The sequence below is a fragment of the Petaurus breviceps genome, unplaced genomic scaffold (assembly GCF_028583685.1).
Source record: "Petaurus breviceps papuanus isolate PSGF00001 unplaced genomic scaffold, PetGlider_PUasm1.0 221, whole genome shotgun sequence".
NCBI classification, from domain to species: Eukaryota; Metazoa; Chordata; class Mammalia; order Diprotodontia; family Petauridae; genus Petaurus; species Petaurus breviceps.
Genome location: NW_027185877.1, coordinates 11002484 through 11022965, shown reverse-complemented (window position 1 = coordinate 11022965; position 20482 = coordinate 11002484). Strand labels below are relative to the sequence as shown.

The 20482-nt window shown below is 37.1% G+C and overlaps 1 protein-coding gene across 2 annotated transcripts in view; it reads right to left on the bottom strand.

The window, feature by feature from the left end:
- Positions 1-20482, bottom strand: part of DENND5B (DENN domain containing 5B) — a 229221-nt gene that overhangs the window by 70627 nt on the left and 138112 nt on the right. For both annotated transcript variants that reach the window (XM_069094863.1, XM_069094862.1), the window contains exons 7-8: positions 17357-17498; positions 1804-1897 (exon numbers count right to left, since the gene is read on the bottom strand). In XM_069094863.1, coding sequence (XP_068950964.1) covers positions 1804-1897; positions 17357-17498 — 236 coding nt within the window. The remainder of the gene's footprint in view (positions 1-1803; positions 1898-17356; positions 17499-20482) is intronic.

The following is a 20482-nucleotide window of genomic DNA, read 5'->3' as shown; positions in this document are numbered from 1 at the left end:
ACTCACTCAGTTGAACCATTTTTTGTGATTTAACAAAAGGAATGAAACTAGTCTTAAGGGTGAAGAAACTGCTTCCAGATAAGAGACAGAATAATAAAAACAGGCGTGTCTCCAAGAAAGAATCATAGATATACAAAAGATAAAGTGCCCTTATATTTGGTAAAAAGAAAACAGATGAGAAAGTGCAAAAAAAACCCCCCAAAACCCAACAACCTAATGAAAGTCGGCAGCCAATGGAAAGACAGCACATTCCTATTTAAAGTGAAGTGAATACGCAAAGAGTCTAAAGGACTATGTGTACTCAGGTACATGCAAGAGTCAAATATCTGGAAGAAACAGTTTTCAGCCAAAGGACATACCAGGCAGCATTCAGAGAAGGATTTTTTAGGAAGTTGTGCAGGAGGAGGTGGCCCCTGATCCCACTCCCAAAATGTCTTGTAATTCTGACAGATCAAAAGTTCCTGGGAAGGCTAAAAGGAAGTAGATATGCCAATTCCAGAGAAGCAAGAAAGAAAAAGAGAGGAGACGAGCAAAAGAAGCATGCACATGATCTTTTCACAGCATAAAGAAATGGGGAAGGCGGAGTGGAGACAGGGTCATGGACAAAGAAGAACACTGAAGAGGCTATACTGGAACTGACAAGCCGTGTTTCAAATGATATCTGCAAGTTCACATGAACAAAAGTAATAATGAGTACTTGGCAATGATAATATTTTGCTTTATTTCCACACATTTGGATCTAGAAATAGTTAATAAGTCTATTGAAGGTACTTAAAAATTTTTTTACTGCAAATCATAAGTGAAATGTAATTAGACATTAGTGATTTACAATACATGATTATTTTCAAGTAACACAAATAAAGCATAAGAGTCATGATTATAGTTAAAAAATTTTTGAAACACAATACTAGGGAGAAAACATGAAAAATGATGCTTATAGGATGCACAGTCATTTCTGAGCCATTGTCATAAATTAATCAAGCAGCAGCTAGGTGGCGCAGTGGATAGAGCACTGGTCCTGGAGTCAGGAGGGCCTGAGTTCAAATTTGGCCTCAGACACTTGACACTTACTAGCTGTGTGACCCTGGGCAAGTCATTTAACCCTGATAACCTCGCAAAAAAAAAAAAAACCCAAAACAAATAAAAATAAATTAATCAATCAATATGAATTTACCAATCACCTTGTTGTTTAGTTGTTTTTCAGGTGTGTCTGACTTTGTGAATCCATTTGGAGTTTTATTAGCAAAGATACTGGAGGTGGTTTGCCATTTCCTTTCCAAGCTCATTTTCCAGATAAAGAAACTGAGATAAACAAGATTAAATTACTTGCCCAGGGTCACATAGTTAGTAAGTGTCTGAGACCAGTTTTGAACTCAGGAAGATGTGTCTTCTTGACTTCAGGCTTATTACTCTACCCACTGTGCCTAGTACCTATTATGTGCTAAATGCTGAGGATACCAATAATGACTAAGGTTTTTCTTTCTACATGAAATATATCAAAATAAATTTGGCAAGAATCTCTGTCTCTACTTGAGTTTTTTTCACTTAAAATGGGAAAAAAGAAAAGTTTTCTTTTCTCCATGTCAAACATCGGTACAAAGTATTTTTTTAATTTTAAATTGCTTTTAAAAATGTATATTTTGGTTAAAATATGCAGGATTATGTAATAATTACTTGGAGAAACTGATAGGTATATACTTAGAAAAAACACATTACATGTAAATGCTGAAGGACAAAAGAAGGTGAATGACTCTGAATTCTTTAACTCTGAATCTGAGGAAAATTTGTAAGTAAATTACATACCTCTTTTAAGTCACTGTCTAATCCAACATGTTCTGAATGTTGTCGTAGGCGATCTTTCCTACGCTGTGCTGTGGAACTCCGGCTAACCCAGCGACTGAAATAATCACATCCAAAAATTTTCAGGTTAAAACAAAGTAGGCTTTCCATTTTTAGTAAGGAAAAGAAATGATCTAATATTGAAAATACAATATTCCATAACTACTGGATTCATTCATTCCTTCAACAAGCATTTATTAAGTGCCTCTGGATCCAGTTACATATTACAATGATGCTGTTACACATCATTTATACAATATATACACTTATGTAATTTTTAATGATAATGACCTTTTACATTTACATCATGAATCCATTAGGAATTTATTGTGTTATAAGATCACACACAAAGAAGCACATAATGCTCTGTCTGATGCTTTTTGCCTTCATATCAGAGTCATTTCCCATCAATCCCCTCAGGGTCAAAATGAACACTCCTTTTTAAAAAATACAGAAGCCTTACTGGACAAGATATATAATAATATTTCAATCTATTAGTTCCTTCTATTGTTTCTTGACTTGATTACTGCAAGAGGAGTATGTTTCATTGTCCCTTCTCTAGTACCTTCATGGTATGTTTTCTGAGAAGTAATATTTTATTAAAACAATGTGAAACATCAATACAACCATCTAAATTTCTTTAGTAACCATTTACAGTTTATTTAAATCATGGGGACTCTAAATATTGTATTGGTACTACATTTTGTGATGAGGATGGGATCGAGAAATATCAGACCTCTAGCTGGGGACAGAAGGGATTTAGAAGAAGAAATGGCTATCCCCAGGATGGAAGGATTTGCCTTATGCCTTCCTATCAAGGGAGTGGTCTAAAAGTACAAGGCTCTGTGAAAACTTGGAACAGAGATTACAGCAGGGAGAACCTAGAGATTTAGAAACATGTTTACAAAGAATACCAGTAAAACCTGGGAGTGAGCTGGAGGCAGTGAGTTGAAGAGGGAGGGTTTTGCTGACAGGCTACCGTGTTGTGTGTAAAAGCAGAGACAAGCTTTTACAAGAGTTGGCTAAGTGCCAGCCCTTTAGAAGAGCAATGTGGAGAGTCACAGGTGGAAGGAGAGAGTACTGGAGAGTCTCTGGAAGCAGAGTGCTGTTGTAAATTTGGCTCAAAAAAAGAAGTAAAAAAGTAACAGGAGGAAAGTTCATATAGCTTTGGTAGAGTCTGAGCCTAGTTGCTATGACAACAACTCCCAAGAGAATGCATTGGGAACAAGAGATGTAATACTGAATGATACATTGTTTCACAGTGACGCTTTTACAGAGGCAGAAGCTTGCCTCATACTGAGAAGAAGGCAGGAGAGTCAGGGAGGGCAAGCATTGTTTAAGGAGACACTTGAGGATTTCATTCAACAGGAGATTACTGATATTTTGAGCAGATTCACCCAAAAGATGGGAGAATCCTTAGTGTCTTGGATGGGAAGAATCAGTGATGAAGGAGCTGCTGGGAGAGTGATAGAGTGGACTGCTTGAAATTTATAGGTATTTGCCAGAGTCCTTTGGTCCAGCAAGCTTTTAGAGATTTTCATTTGGCAGGAGGTAACAATACAACCAATCTGTTAGCTTTAGCTGCTGCTGGATGCAATTGAATGTATCCCACTGATTCTATGTGCCTAGTGGGGAAAGACCCTGGTACTCACTTAGAGACTGTTTGAGAAAGTTGAAAGAAGTAATGAAAACTGCTATCATGGTTAGAGATACAGATATATCTGTATTCCTTATTTGCAATAAGGAAGATGGGAATTAATGCAGTTTTTGTGAGAAAAAAATAAAAATTAACCCAATCACTTTACCTGAACCTTCTGAAGTAATTTCTTTAAAGCAGTATCATGTGCCAGGTGGGCAAAATGAAATTGCCAATACTATAAAGGAATATGTTGAAGCAGGGGTGTTAGTCCCTACAACCACACAATGGAATAATCCTGTTTGGCCAGTAAAAAGATCAGATGGGATATGGAGAATGACAGTGGATTATAGACAACTGAATAACGTGACTCCTCCCTTGTATGCTGCTGTTCCAGATACTGTCACCTTAACAGAAAGGATTCAGAAATATGATGGGACTTGGTATGCGGTGATTGACTTGGCAAATGCCTTCTTCACCATTCCAATAGACTCTAAACAGTGGGACCAGTTTTCTTTCACTTGGCAGGGCAGACAATATACTTTCACCAGCTTGCCACAAGGATATCTGCAATAGTCCCACTATTTGTCATTGGATTGTGGCTGAACATTTGGATGAATTAAAGCTACCTGGTATACAGCTTACCCACTACATTGATGATATTATGATTCTAATTGTCAAGGAGAAATTATTGTAACATTGCAGAATTTGGGTAAAGAACCCATATAGTTTTGTAAAAATGATAGAATAGTTCAAGTGATTGTTATTCCTTGTGAAACAATACCACTTGTAAAAACTGACCTTCCTTCTGAAATAACTATCAAAGGAACTAAAGAATTTGGCTCTACTATTACAATAAAATTGGGAGCTAAAGTATGGGTAAAGTGGAAACGAGATGATGTTCCAAAGGCTGCAGAGATTATAGCACATGGGAAAGACAATACCATAGATGTAGTTTATTCAGAAGATGACTGTCAAACTGTACCTTTAATTCATGTATTCTACCATGAATGAGGTTATGATAGAGAATTCATGGACTCCAGAGGCAAAACTGACCCTATATTTGTTTCTTTTTGACTTTTTGTCTGTTAAACTTGTTTACAAGATTTGTTTTCAGAAGGATTGATACCCTCCACATGCAGATAACTGATCACTTAAACTGTATGTAACCCCCTGTCCATGACTGTGATGTGCCACCTCTGGACTTGGCATTGATCAAGTTCCAGATGCCAGTTAAAGAACTGACCTTTTGAATGGGACCTTTTGGACCTGGCACTGACCAAGCTCGGGATGACAGCTAAAGAACTGAACTCTTGAATGGGACCTCTTGGGGGCAGGGACAGCTCTATGTCCAATTTTAGCTTGAAGTAGTGGATAAGAGACCTCTGCCCCAAGATTTTGAGACCCATGCTTTTGAGAAGGGAAGAATGGGGTGCTTGTGCCCAAGCCCCCACCCTAAGCTATTGTTTTATGTGCAAAGTTTTTCTATTATCCCTGTTATATTGTTGCAAAGTTCTGTTGACACCAGTTTTTCCACCAGTTATCCCTAAACTCTCATTTATTGTTAAGGTATTTTTGCTATGTAATAGACATGAAAGATCTTGGGGCCAAATGTAATGGGAATAGGAATGGGAATGGGAATTTAAAGATCTTCCCTGGCCCTGAATAGACTTAGGGGGAGTTTGAAGACCTCCCTTGCTTTAAAAGTAAACTCTGGGGGTGGCCAGGTAGCACAGTGATTAAGAGCACTGGCCCCACTGTCAGGATGACCTGGGGATCAAATCCAGGCTCAGACACTTAGCACCCACCCAGAAACACCTGGCCGTGTAACCTTGAGCAAGTTACTTAACCCCAATTGCTTAAAAAAAAAAAGTAAACTCTGCCCCCTTATAGGCTGAATGTAATCACATGGAGCCTGTGATGGAGGGAATTTGCTGAAGGGTGCAGCAGACCCACAACAAGCTTCCCTGCTGTGAAGATAAATTCTATCCCCTAATAGGTTAAATATAGTCACATGGAGCCTGTAGGGGGAGGAGTTTGCTGAAGGGAAGCAGAGCCCACAGGAAGCTGTTCAGAACTAGCCATATGGTGGGGAAGAGAGAGGACACTCATTAAGGAGACAGAAAGGTTTGTGAGTAAATATTGATCTAGTACTGGTTTGTGGGAAGGCTGAAGGATGCTGTGGCTCTCAGTGTTATTATGGCTTCTGAAAACCTTTGGTACTATGATAGAATTGGCTTACTTGTTTTGGGATTTGGCTTTCTGGTGTCTAAATAAATGTTTCAGTTCTATCCTTTATCTGGAGAGTTTGGTCTATTTTGTGATCGAAAGTCATGTGATATTTATAGTCACGGTCTTGATCGTGATCATGGGCACTGTAAATATTGTATTGGTGCTACAATAACATACTTTTTTTCCCTTTTCTGTCCATGACAATTACTACTTACTTTGGTAAGTAGTAGTAGGTAGTCCAACTTCTGAAGGAGAAGGGCTCCCTTAGAAAAAATATGCGTAATCAGGAAAAAAAAAACTACATTGAGCATACCTGAAAATGCATACCTCATTCTGTACCTATAGACCAGACCTGTACAACCTGTGGCTTGCCAAAGGATATTTTTTGTGGAACTCCTGAATTCCTTTGGTGTGCTTGTGGCAGCAAGTTGTGCAGGTTCTAGACCATAGGTTCCCAAAGTGGGTGATACTGTTGCCTGGGGGGTGTGCTGGAAAGATCCAGGGCAGTGGTGGTAGTTTCAGGTAAAACTGGGTGGTGTTGAATAAAAATAAGTGGGTGGTGGAAGCATTATAAAGAAGAGAAGAAAATTTTGAAAAATCATTTGTACATGTTTTATCTGTTGTGTAACAGTTAAAGTCATAGTGATCATATTATTTTCCAAATAAACACACAAAATACAAGTTATAGCTGATCAGTGGTCAAGTCGGCCAACAGGTCTTAAGAAGCAAATGTTGTCAAGTGAGAGTTTTGTACACAGTTGGGAGGTCCAGCATGCATCAGCAGGAATATGTGAATGTAATGACTTGTTTACAGTATAGTACTATATATACACAATGTTGTATTACCAAAATTTCAATGTAGGAAAAATTCCACAAATTTACATTAAATTATTAAATTTAAGATGTCACTTCTTTTTTTTTAAAGATGTGTCACTTTTGAATGGCCTCAGCTCTCAGACGCACTTTAGGTCCCTGAGAGGCGGATCTGGGCAGACAGGGACAGGGGGACAGGCCAGTGGGTCCTAGCGCCCTGTGGCCTCTGCCCTGGAGCCTGAGGGGCAGCCCGAGGTTCCCAGCAGTGGATTCAGGGAGAAGGGGCACCCAGGCTGCGGGAGCCTTGTGTGCGAGGTCCCCTCCCCCACCCCCCAGAGCCCCTGAACTGGAAAGCACTTGGGGGTCAGGAAGGGCTGGGGGACTGCACCCAGCCCAGCAAATTCTGAGGGTAGAAAAAAGAGCAAAAAAAAAAAAGTATCCCAAGTAGATGCCACTTGGAGAAAGAAATTCGGAGAGGCAGAAAGAAGAGACAGGAAAAACTGTGGAAGAGCCCAAGACAGAGATGAAGATGTAGAGCAAGGAAGGAAAGGGATGGAAAAAAATGAGTCTCACTAGGGTATAAGGCCTGATTGCTAAGAAATGCCATTCACACCACGGAGTTTAATCAAGCCCTCCCTCTACTGGCTCTCAGAAGCCATCCTTGTAATTACCTGGTTATATCTTAATTGTGAGAATGTATGTGCCATTGAGAATTTCTCAACAGAGACTGTTGCTTTATTCCTATCTAACAGAGTTGCAATAAACTGATATATGCAGAAACAAAAAGTAAAATCTTGGCAATAAAACCATAAGGTTGAAAAAAAAATTTGTCACTTTTTAAAAAAATTATGTTTTCTTGAAATGACTCAAATGTAAAAAAAAACAACAAAGCCATTAAAGGTTTAAAGAAAGTAGATTTGTGGGGTGGTGGTGGCTCTGAGTAAATTCTTTTTAAAAGGGGGTGGTAAGTCAAACAGGTTTCTTCTCTAGTCATTACCTCTCTGCGAAGGCATATTAAAAACAATTCACAGTTTTCTGAAATTATTGTTTTGCATTGCTTTGGTCAGAGTTCTAGAGGTTTTCCAGAGTTTTTTCCTTTCATATTACTGCTATGGCTATCACTTGAAATATTCCCTTGGTCTGCTAACTTCACTGTGCATCAGTTCATGTAGGTTTTTCCATATTTATCTGAAACCATCCTATTTCTCATTTCTTATGGTACAAATTCCACTACATTCATATGACACAATTTGTGATACCCACCAATGAACATTTATTTTGTTTCCATTTCTTTGCTATAACAATAAGTGTGGCCATAAATAATTTCATACAGTTTGAGAGAATAGTTGAATCAATTCATAGCTCCTGTAATAGTGACTTAGTGTGCCTGCCCTTCTGCAATCCCTCAACATTTACTATTTTATTTTTATTATCTTTGCTAATATGATGGGTATAAGGTAGAACATTAGAGTTGTTATAACATGCATCTTTCTTATTAGTGAATTTGAACATTTGTATATAGTTATTTTTTCAAGATAAATTTTTTATTGATAGTTTTTGTTTTTACATTGTCTACATTCTGTATCCCTTTCCTTCTCCTTCTACTTGCAGAAAGACCTCCTTTAAAACAAGGAATTTTATTTAAAAAAAAACCCAGCAAACCCAATCAATACATTGAAAAAATCTAGCAATATTTGCAATGTTGCAGATTTGTGGAACATCACCCTCCCTTCCCACTTCTGCAAAGGAGTGGAGAGAGGCCGTTTCCTCATACCTCCTCTCTGGGACCACCTTTGTTCGTTTTTAAAAAATATATATTTATTTAATTTTAATTTTAACATTCACTTTTATAAGATTTTGAGTTTCAAATTTTCTCCCCCTTTTTCTTCTCCCCCCCTCCAATCACATTAAACACATTTCCACATTAGTCATGTTGTAAAGAAGAATTAGAACCAAAGGGAAAAACCTTGAGAAAGAAGAAATAAAAAAGAAAAAAGAGAAAATAATGTGCTTAGATCTGCATTCAGTCTCCATAGTTCTTTCCCTAGATATGGACAGTATTTTCCATCATAAGTCCCTTGGGATTGTCTTAGATCATTGTATTGCTGAGAGGAGTTAAATCTATCCAAGTTGGTAATTGCACAATGTTGGTGTTACTATGTACAATGTTCTCCTGGTTCTGCTCATTTCATTCAGCATCAGTTCATGCAAGTCTTTCCAGGTTTTTCTGAAATCCACCAGATCTTCATTTCTTACGGAACAATAGTATTCCATTATAATCATATACCATAACTTGTTCAGTCATTCCCCAATTGCTGGGCATCTCTTCAATTTCCAATTCATGGCCACCACAAAAATAGCTGCTATAAATATTTTTGTGCACATGGGTCCTTTTCCCTTTTTATGATTTCTTCAGGATACTGACTTAGAAGTAATATTGCTGGATCAAAGAGTATGCACAGTTTTATAGCACTTTGCCCATATTGCTCTCCAGAATGGTTGTATCAATTCACAACTCCACCAACAATGCATGTTCCAATTTTCCCACATCTTCTTTAACATTTATCATTTTCCTGTTTTGTCATGTTAGCCAATCTGATAGGTATGAGGTACCGAAGAGTTGTTTTAATTTGCATTTCTCTAATCAGTAGTGATTTAGAGCATTTTTTCATATAAGTATACATAGCTTTAATTTCTTCCTCTGAAAAATGCCTGTTCATATCCTTTGACCATTTATCAGTTGGGGAATGACTTGTATTCTTATAAATTTGTTTCAGTTCTCTATATGTTTTAGAAATTAGGCCTTTATCAGAGACACTGGCTGTAAAAATTGCTTCCCAGATTTCTGCTTCCCTTCTAATCTTGCCATCTTTGTTCTTTATACTTTTTCACTATTTACTTTTTATTGTTTTATACCTGTTGTTCTTTCCATTTATGTTCTAGTGATTTCATATAACATTTCCACAGCTCTGTTTACTTCACCAGTTCATGTAAAACTTTCCTTGCTTTGCTGTTTCTTGCACAGTAGCATTCCTTTCCATTCAAGTTATGCATTGTGTTTAGTTGTTCCCATTGACAGGATTGTTATCTAACTTTTCCCCTCAGCTCCCTACTGCCAGAAAAGAAAAATATTTTGGTGCATATAGAACTTTTGTCAATAATCTCAGACAAATGCCTAGAATTAGGCTTTCTGGGTTAAAGTTATGGACATTTTTACCACTTTATCTGCATAATTCCAAACTGCTATGTAGAATGTTTACACCAATTAGCAGCTTCACCAATGTGCTTTACATGTGCCTGTCTATATCCTTTTCACCTCTGACTACTCCTTTCCTTTGTCATCTTTGTCAATTTTCTGGGTGTGAGGTGAAACCTCAGTGTTATTTTGATTTGCATTTCTCTTAGTAGTTGTGACTTGGAGTATTCTTTCATATGGTTAAAAGTTTGTAAATTCTTCTTTTAAGAACTATTTATTCATATCCATTGACTATCTTTTGAGGAATGGCTGTTGGTTTTATATATCACTGTTAGTTGTCTATATAATTTAAGATCTCAGACCCTTATCTGAGAAATATGATACAAAGAATTTATATATGAATTTGATTTTTTTCCAAGTCAACTACTTCCCTCCTTATATTGAATGAATTAATTCTGTGTAAGCCTTTTAATCTCATGTAATCAAAATAATCTGTTTTATCTTTTGCAATTGCCTCTATCCATTTTTTTAGTTAAGAATATGTTATAGAGTTATTGATACCTTATATATCTTCATTTGAGAGCTGCCTGTATAAGTATCTTTTGTATACTTACCTATTGAAGTATGGCTCTCATTCATCTTTATGCTTCCATTCTATATATACAAGTCTTTAATATTAAATTTTTGTCAGAGAAATATGCTGAGAAGATCTTTTCTAAATTAATAGTTTTGCTTGTGATTTTAACTGCTTTCCTTTAACTTTTGGACATGTTGACTTTAAGATATCTACTGGACCTCCAGGTCAAGATGTCTGAAAGGGAACTGGAAATGTGAGACTAGAGGTAAACAGAGAGGCTGGATAGATAGATAAGCAGATAGATAGCCCAGACAAATAGGCTCCATTGATAGATTTTGAGAATCATTAGCACAGAGATAATAAATCCTCAGGAGCTGATGAGATCACAACGTGAAGTAATATAAGAGGGAAAAGATAATAGAGTCGAGGACAGAGTTCTCTGGGGCATCTAGATTAGTAAGCATGCTCCGTATGAGGATACAGAAAGGGTACTGAGAAGGAGAAATCAGACAGACAGGTAGAAAGGCAAGGGAGAGTAGTGCCCTGAAAACTCGGAGAAAGAGCATCAAGGGGGTCACTGATATTGTGTAAGGCTGCAGAGAGGTCAAGAAGAAGAAGACTGAGAAAAGGAATAGGATTTGGCAATTAGAAGATCACTGTGAGTGTGCCACAAAGGTAGCAGGCCCTCTTCTTTTTTCCTTCTATCTTCTTGGTCATCTCATCAGCTGCTATGGATTTTAATATAATTTCTATTCAGATGACTCCAAGTTCTATACATCTAACACTAGACTCTCTCCTGAGCTCCAGCTTTGTATCATCATTTGCCTTTACACATTTTAAAGTGGTCATTTTATATGTATCTTTTAGTCCCCCCACTTTACAAACTTTGAGTTTGCTTTGATTCTTCATTCTTTCAGGGGATCTTTCCATCTAACTTGCAGCGGAAACCTTACATCTTGTCTCTCTTGATTAGAATGTTAGCTGCTTGAGAAAAGGGGATGTCTCCACTTTTGTCTTTGTATCTCCAGAATTTGATACAGTACTTTGGATATAGTAAGCACTTAATAAATACTTTTTCATTCATTTATATTCATCTAATTAAGGTCAGACTTCTGAACCTGCCTCATATCAAAAAGAATGGAAAATGACAAATTCTGTCACAAACTGAATCTTTATCAAAGTTACTGCTTGTTCCAAATAATTTACATACTACTCTATGGTCCTAATAGTATCAAATCACTTAAATGTTCAATAATCATGCACTAAACCTAAAGATTTAAAAAACTGTTAAATTCTTAAAATTGTTTTACTTTACCTCCTTTCCACCATCAAAATACTATAAATGTATAGAAATAAAAATTTTTGTAAGTTTCCAAAATGTGTCATAACCTAGTATTCACTACACTCCTAATAAGTAACAGGAACAATGTGACAATAGTGGGTTGGGATTCTGAAGGCCTGATTTCTAGTTCTACTTTTGCCACTTATCAACTATGTGACAGTGGGCACATCACTTACTATCTGTGGATCTAAACTATGGAAGTGGAGTATGTAATTGTCAACATACCTTCTAGCTCTAAAATTCTACTTAAGATAGCTAAGTTAAGATACTTAGCTCTTATAAGTTTACTAGTGGCTCAAGAGAGTTTGTTGTGAGATCATCCCCAGTATTACCCATAAGGTTTCTACAATCCTTAAAACAACAAGCTGGTAATTCCTTAAATTCTTGGATGCACTATGTTTCTCTTAATATTGTTACATTAGCAGAGAAAGAGAAACACCTATTAAATTCTCTCTGACTATTAAAACAGCGCACAAAAGTCAGAAAAATCATCTAAGTACTATTAAATTCTAGCAGGGTCACACTGAGGTGCTTTCATAGAAGTATTTAGTATAGAATTCTTCAAGTCTCAATACTTTAAGTTTTGAATGTTTCTTCCTCTAGGACAAATATCCAAGATCCATGTAGTATAGGCCTTAGAAATTATTAAACATAACTCACCTTCAGATGTCAGGAACACAAAGTATAGGTCCTGACTTTTATTTCTAGGGTTGAGTTCAGTACTCTGGCCTAAGGCACACCTTCCAACTTTACTTATATTTTCCACTGTTGGCAGGTTCTTATATTTAAAAGTAATTGTAATTATTGGTAGAAATCTTTTCCTTAATTTTGTCTAAAAAGCTTAAAGGTGAAAAATAAAAAGACTTGGACAATGTGCTGTCAACATTGCCCCATACATTATTGTCACACTTTTGATATTCTTTGTTTTCATTCATTCCTCTGGTGTATTCAACCAACTAATACTATGATTCTGTTATAATTGCATAATAATCCAATCATTCAGTAAGCTTTTTAACTAAATATTGGGGGCCATTTCTAGTCCTAGATGGCTCTGGAGGAGAGAATGAGACTGGTGACTTTGCATAGCCCTGCATCACTTAAATCCAATTCACCTACAAGTCATATCACCTTCCCAATGTCATGGTCCTCTTCAAGAACAAAGGACAAACAACAATCAACAATCTGTGAGTACTGATAGATGCCCCACTGGGGACCCAACTGCCTAGCTCCAGAGAGGCAACACAGCTTGCTCCTTCCTTTGTTCCTTCGTTCCTTTTCTTCTCCCCCTCCCTTTTCTCCCCTCCCTCCTTTTTTCCCACTGTCCACATAGGGAATCATACCATTACGTGCTGGTGCTCTGCCCAAAGGAATATAAATTTTGATCCCTGAAACTTTGAGAGATATCTTGGGGTTTATGGACTAGATTTATTTTTTAAGGCCCATGCCTTAAACCTAAATTACTCTGATTCTCATTAATTCACTAAAAATAGGTCCCAGCCCAAGCCCCACTTAGTCACTATTTGGGTCCTGATTGACTCAGAGTGAAATGTCAATAGTAATTGTTTCTGTCTTGGCCAGAACTCCTGAGGTCTTCCCCTCCCAGATTGAACTTTTTTTAAGCCATTCTTTGCCTCTTTTCTTACCTAGTCTTAATCACTGAATGGGTGTTGCCTCAGACAAACTGAGAACTGGAAAGACCTTAGCTTAAAGAGGCCAAGGTCTCCCACTGCATCTAGGCTAGATATCTCCAGTGATCCTGATCTATTATCTTGACACTGGATCCAAATGATTTCTGGAGGAGAAAGTGAGGCAGATGATTTTGCATGGCCCTGCCTCATTTAAATCCAATTCACTTGCAAATCATGATATCACCTTCCCAATGTCATGGTTCTTTTTGAGAACAAAGGACAAACAATAATAATAGCTAAATATTTTAAGTTAGTCTGTGGCATGAAACGAATCAGTTTTCCATTCCTAACAGGCTGTCCAAAACTGTGAGACATTAATTGTATAAATTCAAATTCAAAGAGGATAGAATCACACACAGGTGACTTAAAAAAAAAATCAACTGCCACATTATCTAGTTGAGTAAAGTTTTTTTATTAACCTAAAACTAAGCCTAAGTTTAACTTGTAGAGGGGAACAAAAATAGTTTGATGATGTGTCTCTCCTTTCTTTGTCCTTTTTCCTACAATATAACCTTGGGACATACTTTGGTGAAAAGAAAAGCAAGTGTCAGCAATAGCATACTTCAATGTATACTAAACTGTGAGATAAAAAAATACCACGTTTGAAAAACATCTTACACGAGCTACCCCATTATTGGTCAAATAATCAGATGAGTCACTGGGTTTAGAATATGTCACTTCACTTTTTTAAAGATGTCTATTTTACTAGTTCCCTAATTTTCCATTTGAAAATATGTGTAGTGGGGCGGCTAGGTGGCGCAGCGAGTAAAGCACTGGTCCCGGAGTCAGGAGGACCCGAGTTTGGTTCTGGCCTCAGACACTTAACACCCACACAAAAAAACTAGCTATGTAATCTTGGCAACCCCAATTGCCCTCCAAAAGGCAAAAAAAAAAATGTGTGTGACTCTCCTAATGAATAAGTGGTCAAAGGACATGAATAAATAGTTAACAAAGAAAGTACTACAAACTATTCACCATTTTATAAAACACCACAACAGATCTCCAATAAGAGAAATGCAGATCCAAATGATTCTGAAGTTTCACTGAACATTTGGGCAAAGATGGAAAGGGTCAATGTTGAAGATAATGAAAAAGAAATGGGAACACTACTATAGTGGAGCTATGAGTTGGACCAACCAATATAGAAAATAATATGCTTTTAAAAAGTGAATAAGTTGTCAATACCCTTTGATTCAAAGATCCTACCCTGATAATGTCAAAGAAAAAAGTTTCCATATATACCAAAATATTCAAAGCAGCATTTTTTGTGGTAGCAAAAAATTAGAAGCAAAGCAAATGTTCATCTCTTGGAAAATGGCTAAACAAATTATGGCACCTAAATGTAATAAAACATTTACTGTGCCATAAGAAACAATGTGTATCAAAAATTTGAAGAAATATGGAGAGATTTATATAACTTGATTTGGATCAAAATAACCAGATAGATCCAGAAAAACAACAGAGAATGACTAAAATATAAATGGAAAAAACAGAAAAATGAAAATGAATGCTTTTTAATTATAACCAAGAAGCTTGAACCTTGAGAAGAGTCGAGAAAATACATCTTCTGCCCTCCATTACAGAGGTGAGGGAATATGGGTGTGAAATATTAAACATTCTGTCACATGAAAATTCTGTCACATGAAAACTCCTCTTTGGCTTTAAAACTCTTCACAATCTGGCCTCAATATATCTTTCCAGCCTCATTAGACATCATTCTCCTTCTTGCTCTCTACTGAATAGTCAAATAGGCCTTCTCTTTGCTGCTCACACAAGGTATTCCATGTTTTGTCTACACACTTTGTGCTGGTGTTTCCCCATCCCTTGACTATGCTCCCTCCTCCCTCCCACCTCACAGAATCACTCTCCTCCTTCAAGATGTAGTTCAGATACTGTCCTTTACATGAAGCCTTTCCCCAGCTGCTTTATTTTAAGTCCATATATTTGATATACATTTATCCTTTATCTACTTAATGATGTACATGCTCTTTCATCTGATAGAATAATGCAGGCTCCTCCAAGCAAGGATTGTTTCAGGTTTTTTGTACTTGCATCTTCTATGCCTAGCACAGTGCCTACTACATAACTGGCATTTACTTGGTAAATACTTGGTAATAGACTGATAAATGAAGGTGATGTAAAAACAAAAGTTATCAATTAAAAGTAGATATAAAATTATGTACCTTGGGTGGCTCTGGACCATGTCAAACCATTGTGCTTAAATTGCCCGATAATTCCTACTTTTTTTTCTCTTGCTATTATCTACTTCTTTTACCCTTATTACTTACCTTAGTACTACTTTCCAGATAGACATATCACAGGATCTGAGTGCCAAAAGGAAACTTACAGCTCCTATCTAATTTAATTTGTTTGTATAATGAAAAGAACACTGGAAATGGAGTAGACGTACAGAATGAGACATACAGTTTGAAACATGATCAACATGTTGGTTTCGTTTGCTTGGTGATACTTGTTACCAGGGCACAATTCCTGAGAGGAGCTATTTAATGAAGGAATGTTCTTGTTCAGTGGTGCAGTATTATCTGACGTTTTGTGACTCCAAGGACTATGTCCTGTCTATGGGGTTTTCTTGGCAAGATTACTGAAGTGGTTTGTCATTTCCTTCCACAGTGGATTAAGGCAAATAGAGGTTAAGTGACTTGTCTAGGGTCACACAGCTAGTAAGTGTCTGAGGCTGGATTTGAACTCAGTTCTTCTGACTTCAGGCCCCGTGCTCTGTCCACTGAGTCATCTAGCTGTCTACTTTTTTTTTTTTTGATTAGTCGTGTTTGATTCTTTGTGACCCCATACAGAGTTTTCTTGGCAAAGAGTGGAGTGAACTGTCATTCCTTCTCCAGCTCATTTTACAGATGAAAAAACTGAGGCAAACAGGGTAAATGACTTGCCCAGTGACATAACTAGTAATTATCTGAGGCTGGATTTGAACTCAGTTTCTCCACTATGCCATCTAGCTGCCCCCAAAGAGAAACTAGTTAGTGGGAAATGATAGATGAAAAAAAAAAGAGAAAATACAAGAAAAACATATGGAAGAAAATAAAAAGTTCAGCTGGGGACAGAAATAGGGCAATTTTATTTCTACCTAATAACATTTAACATATACTTTTATAAACAAACCATGTAACAGAAATTCATGGTTTCATATATAATGCTCTTTCATATTCTTTTCTCATGTGTTTATGTGTTTTTTATGAGTAAGTTCATAATAAAATAAAGAAAAAAATTTAAATAAGAAGGCACTGGACTTGGAGTCAGAAAATCTAGGTTCCCTTATGTCCCACTCTGTCTCAGTCAAGTCATTTACCTCTCTGAGCTTAAATAAAATGCTATGAGTTATTATGCAGATGTGGGAACCAGGTGACATGACTTGCATAAAATAATAGTAAAACCAAAACTAGAGCTTAGTTATTCCCGACTCCTAGTCTACCACCCTCTCTGTACACGATATTTAATATACCACACTCTGAAAAGGTAGTTGCTAAGATGAATAGTATCCAACTTATTAAACACTGATCTTTTAAACAAACATTTATGGTTATCTAAAAAAGAAGTAAAACCACATATAAAAAGAGAGCAGCCTTGAATTCTACCATTTTTGTTTCTGAATGCCATCATCTATCACAAAAGGTAAGGGTGCTTCAAAGAGTTCCTTTATTTTTTTTCTGTAAACTGATAAATTTACTGATGGTTATTTAACTAATAATCAACATTTACAGTCAATTCAAAGCAACAAATGGCTATGCTATTTCAAACAATATGTTATTTCAAGAAAGATGAACATTATTAAGGCCCTGCCTCTTCTGATTTGTTCTACTAAGGATAAGAAATCAAGCAATGCCCAGGCTAAATCCAATTTTATCTTCCAAATTTACATTTAATGTAAAAGTTAAAGACAGTTGATGGATGCCACTTTCACAGATGTAATCCATAGAGGTTAAGCACCATGTCTGAAATTCAGAGCCTAATGCTCTTCACTTATTACTTAATCCAACTCTTCAGTCCAATAGGTACTTACTTATTGTTGGTTGTCAGGACATCAGCCTGCAACTTTGGAAAGAACCCTTGTTCATATTTGCCTTGACCAATCTTCATGTCAAGTAAATGGGGGTGGATGGCAGAGTGATCCATCTTCATAAGTCTCTGCTCAATGGATTGGGCTTCAAATAAAACACATAAGCCATTAAAAATTTTCATTAAAAGTTCTTCTTTCTCTTACTCCAACATAAGAAAAACATAAGTATTTTTATTGGGCTATAAGAAGAAAAAAGCAGATCTAATCACGCCATACCCCTACTCAATAAATACCAATGTCTTCCTATTGCTTCAAGATCAAACACAAAATTCTCCGTTTGGCATTCAAAGTCCTTCATAAACCTAGCTTCCTCTGCCTTTCCATTCTTTTTACACCTTATTGCCTACCACATACTTTTTTGATTCAAAGACACTGGCCTCCATGTTCCATGAACTAGATGCACTATCTCTTGGTTCCAGGTGTTTTTTCTGGCTGGAATGTTCTCTCTTCTCATCTCTGCCTACTGACTTTCCTGGCATCCTTTAAGTCTCAACTAAAATTCCATCTTCTAAAAGAAACCTTTCCCAACACCTTTTACTTCTCCTGCCTTCCCTCTTTACATTATTTCCTATTTATTCTGTGCAGAGTTTTTATGTACACATGATTTGCTTGTGTCTCCCTTTAGATTGTGAGCTCCTTGAGGGCAGGGACTATCTTTTGCCTCTCTTTGCATCCCCAGCACTTAGCACATAGTAGGCACTTTATAAATAATGTTTACTGACTGAGATAGTTTTGTATTCAAAATTTCACTATTCCTAATCATCAGTATGCTTAAAGAAGATATGTGGTTATCTATCCTATATTTATAACTGTCCAGGGAAAGAAAGGTATAAATAACAATACCACTCACAGCATTTTATTAAATTTCCTTCCTGTCCTAGAACAATATATCAAAGAGATCCATCTAGTGTTATTCCTTCCTTCCTTATTCTAAGTGTACAAGGAGAAAAACTAGCCATTCTTCTTTAAATAAAAAAACATGACATTTAAAGAAATTATTCTTTATGTGACAGAAGTGAGGAGGGAGTACATAGGTGACAACCAGTGCAAAGACTCTTAAGGCAGTAGATGAGTGCGATGTATATAGAATAAGCAAGACCACCATTTTAGCTGCACAGTAGAGGTCAGGAAAAATGAGTAATGTATAACAAGGTGGAAAGATTGGCTGGACCCTGGTTCTCTAGGGCTTTAAGAACCAAATAAAGGCATAGGGTAGGCACAATGGGCAGCTCTGAAGTTTACTGAGTAGGAAAGTGATGTGATCATATCTGTAGTATAGGAGAAACATTTTGGTAATTATTGTTTGGAAAATGGATTAGAGGAAGTGAATTCAAGAAGGTGGAGTGGCAGGAAGCAATACAGTAAGTTCTCCTCCACAAACTCCTTCAAACAGATCTAGAAAATACACTGACTAAATCTTTTTTTTTTTTTTAAAGAAATTGGGGTTAAGTAACTTGCTGAAGGTTACATGGCCAGGCGTTTCTGGGTGGGTGCTAAGTGTCTGAGCCCGGATTTGATCCCGGGTCATCCCGACTCTGGGGCCTGTGCTCTTACTCACTGTGCTACCTGGCCGCCCCTACACTGACTAGATCTTGATGGAGAAATCCAGAAAAAGTTACAGTAAAACATTTGTTTAGTTCAGATTAACATAGGGAGATGGTGAGAAAAATTTGTGGACAATAGGGATAGGGTCTAGATAGGAGTATGCTGTACATAATCACTTGAACACTCAAGGGAGGCTGTGCACGAGGGCAAAAGGAAGTCCCAGATTCTTATAGGGAATATGCCGACCCAAACCAGATCAGTATGATGTGACAGGTATGAACTAGAAGCTTTACCACCCACTACCCAATTCTGGGTCACAGATCAAGGACAGACTAAGATGAGGACCTGAGCAGGGTGATAGAGACTTCCTATTAGATGATAGGGGCTAAATACAGCAGCAATCTATACTTTCTTTCCCCATTTTTCAAATGCTTTTTTAATTTTTCAAATTAACTTCTGATTTACATCATTAATTTCCACCAGATTTTGAGTTACAAATTTTCTCCCTGTTTTTCCCCTACCCACCACCCCAAAATAACAATCCCACAGGATATCCCCTTCTCCAATCAGCTCTCTCCCATACTCCCTTTGACTTTTCCAGTAGGGCATGGTGGATCTCTGTGCCCCAGTGCCTGTATATTGTATTTCCCAATTGCAGTTCAGTATAGGTTGTACATGTGTAGCTAATGCAAAACATTAACATAGTAGATATATTGTAAAAGACTGACTCTATTTCCCTCCCTGCTATCCCACCACCCACTTGTTCTATTCACTACTTTGATCCCATCCCTTTTCAAAAGTGAATGCTTTCAATTTCCCTCCCCTCCACCTTGCCCTCCCTTCCATCATCCTCCCTCTCATCCCCTTGCCCCCTACTCTCCTGTAGGGTGAGATACCCTATTTAGTGTGTATGTCATTCCCTCCCTGAGTCAAATTCAATGAGAATAAGGTTTTGCCTTTTTGCCTTCCTGTTTTTCCCCTCCATTGTAACCATTTTCCCTTGCCTCTTCTATATGAGATAGTTTACCCCATTCTTTCTCTTCCCATCTCCTCTCATTATATTCCTCTTTCACCTCTTAATTTCACCTTTTAAGTATCATTCCTTCCTATTAAATTGGTCCTGTGCCCTCTATGTATACCTGTAAACATATTCACATATGTATTAATATGCCCATACACCCTCCGATATAGACATACATATGTACATGTATATATATTTCTATTCCCTTCAACTATTTTCATATTGAGAAAAGTTTCATCAGTTACAATTATTGTTTTTCCATGTAGGAATGTTAATAGTGCCACTTTGATAAGTGGTTTATGATTTCTTTTCCCTGTTTACCTTCTCAAGCTTCTCTTGCTTCTTGTATCTGAATGTCAAATTTTCTATTCAACTCTGGTTTTTTCATTAAGAATGCTTGAAAGTCCTCTATTCCACTGAATGACCATATTTTCCCCTGAAACATGATACTCAGTTTTGCTGGGTAGGTGATTCTTGGTTTTAATCCCAGCTCCTCTGCCCTC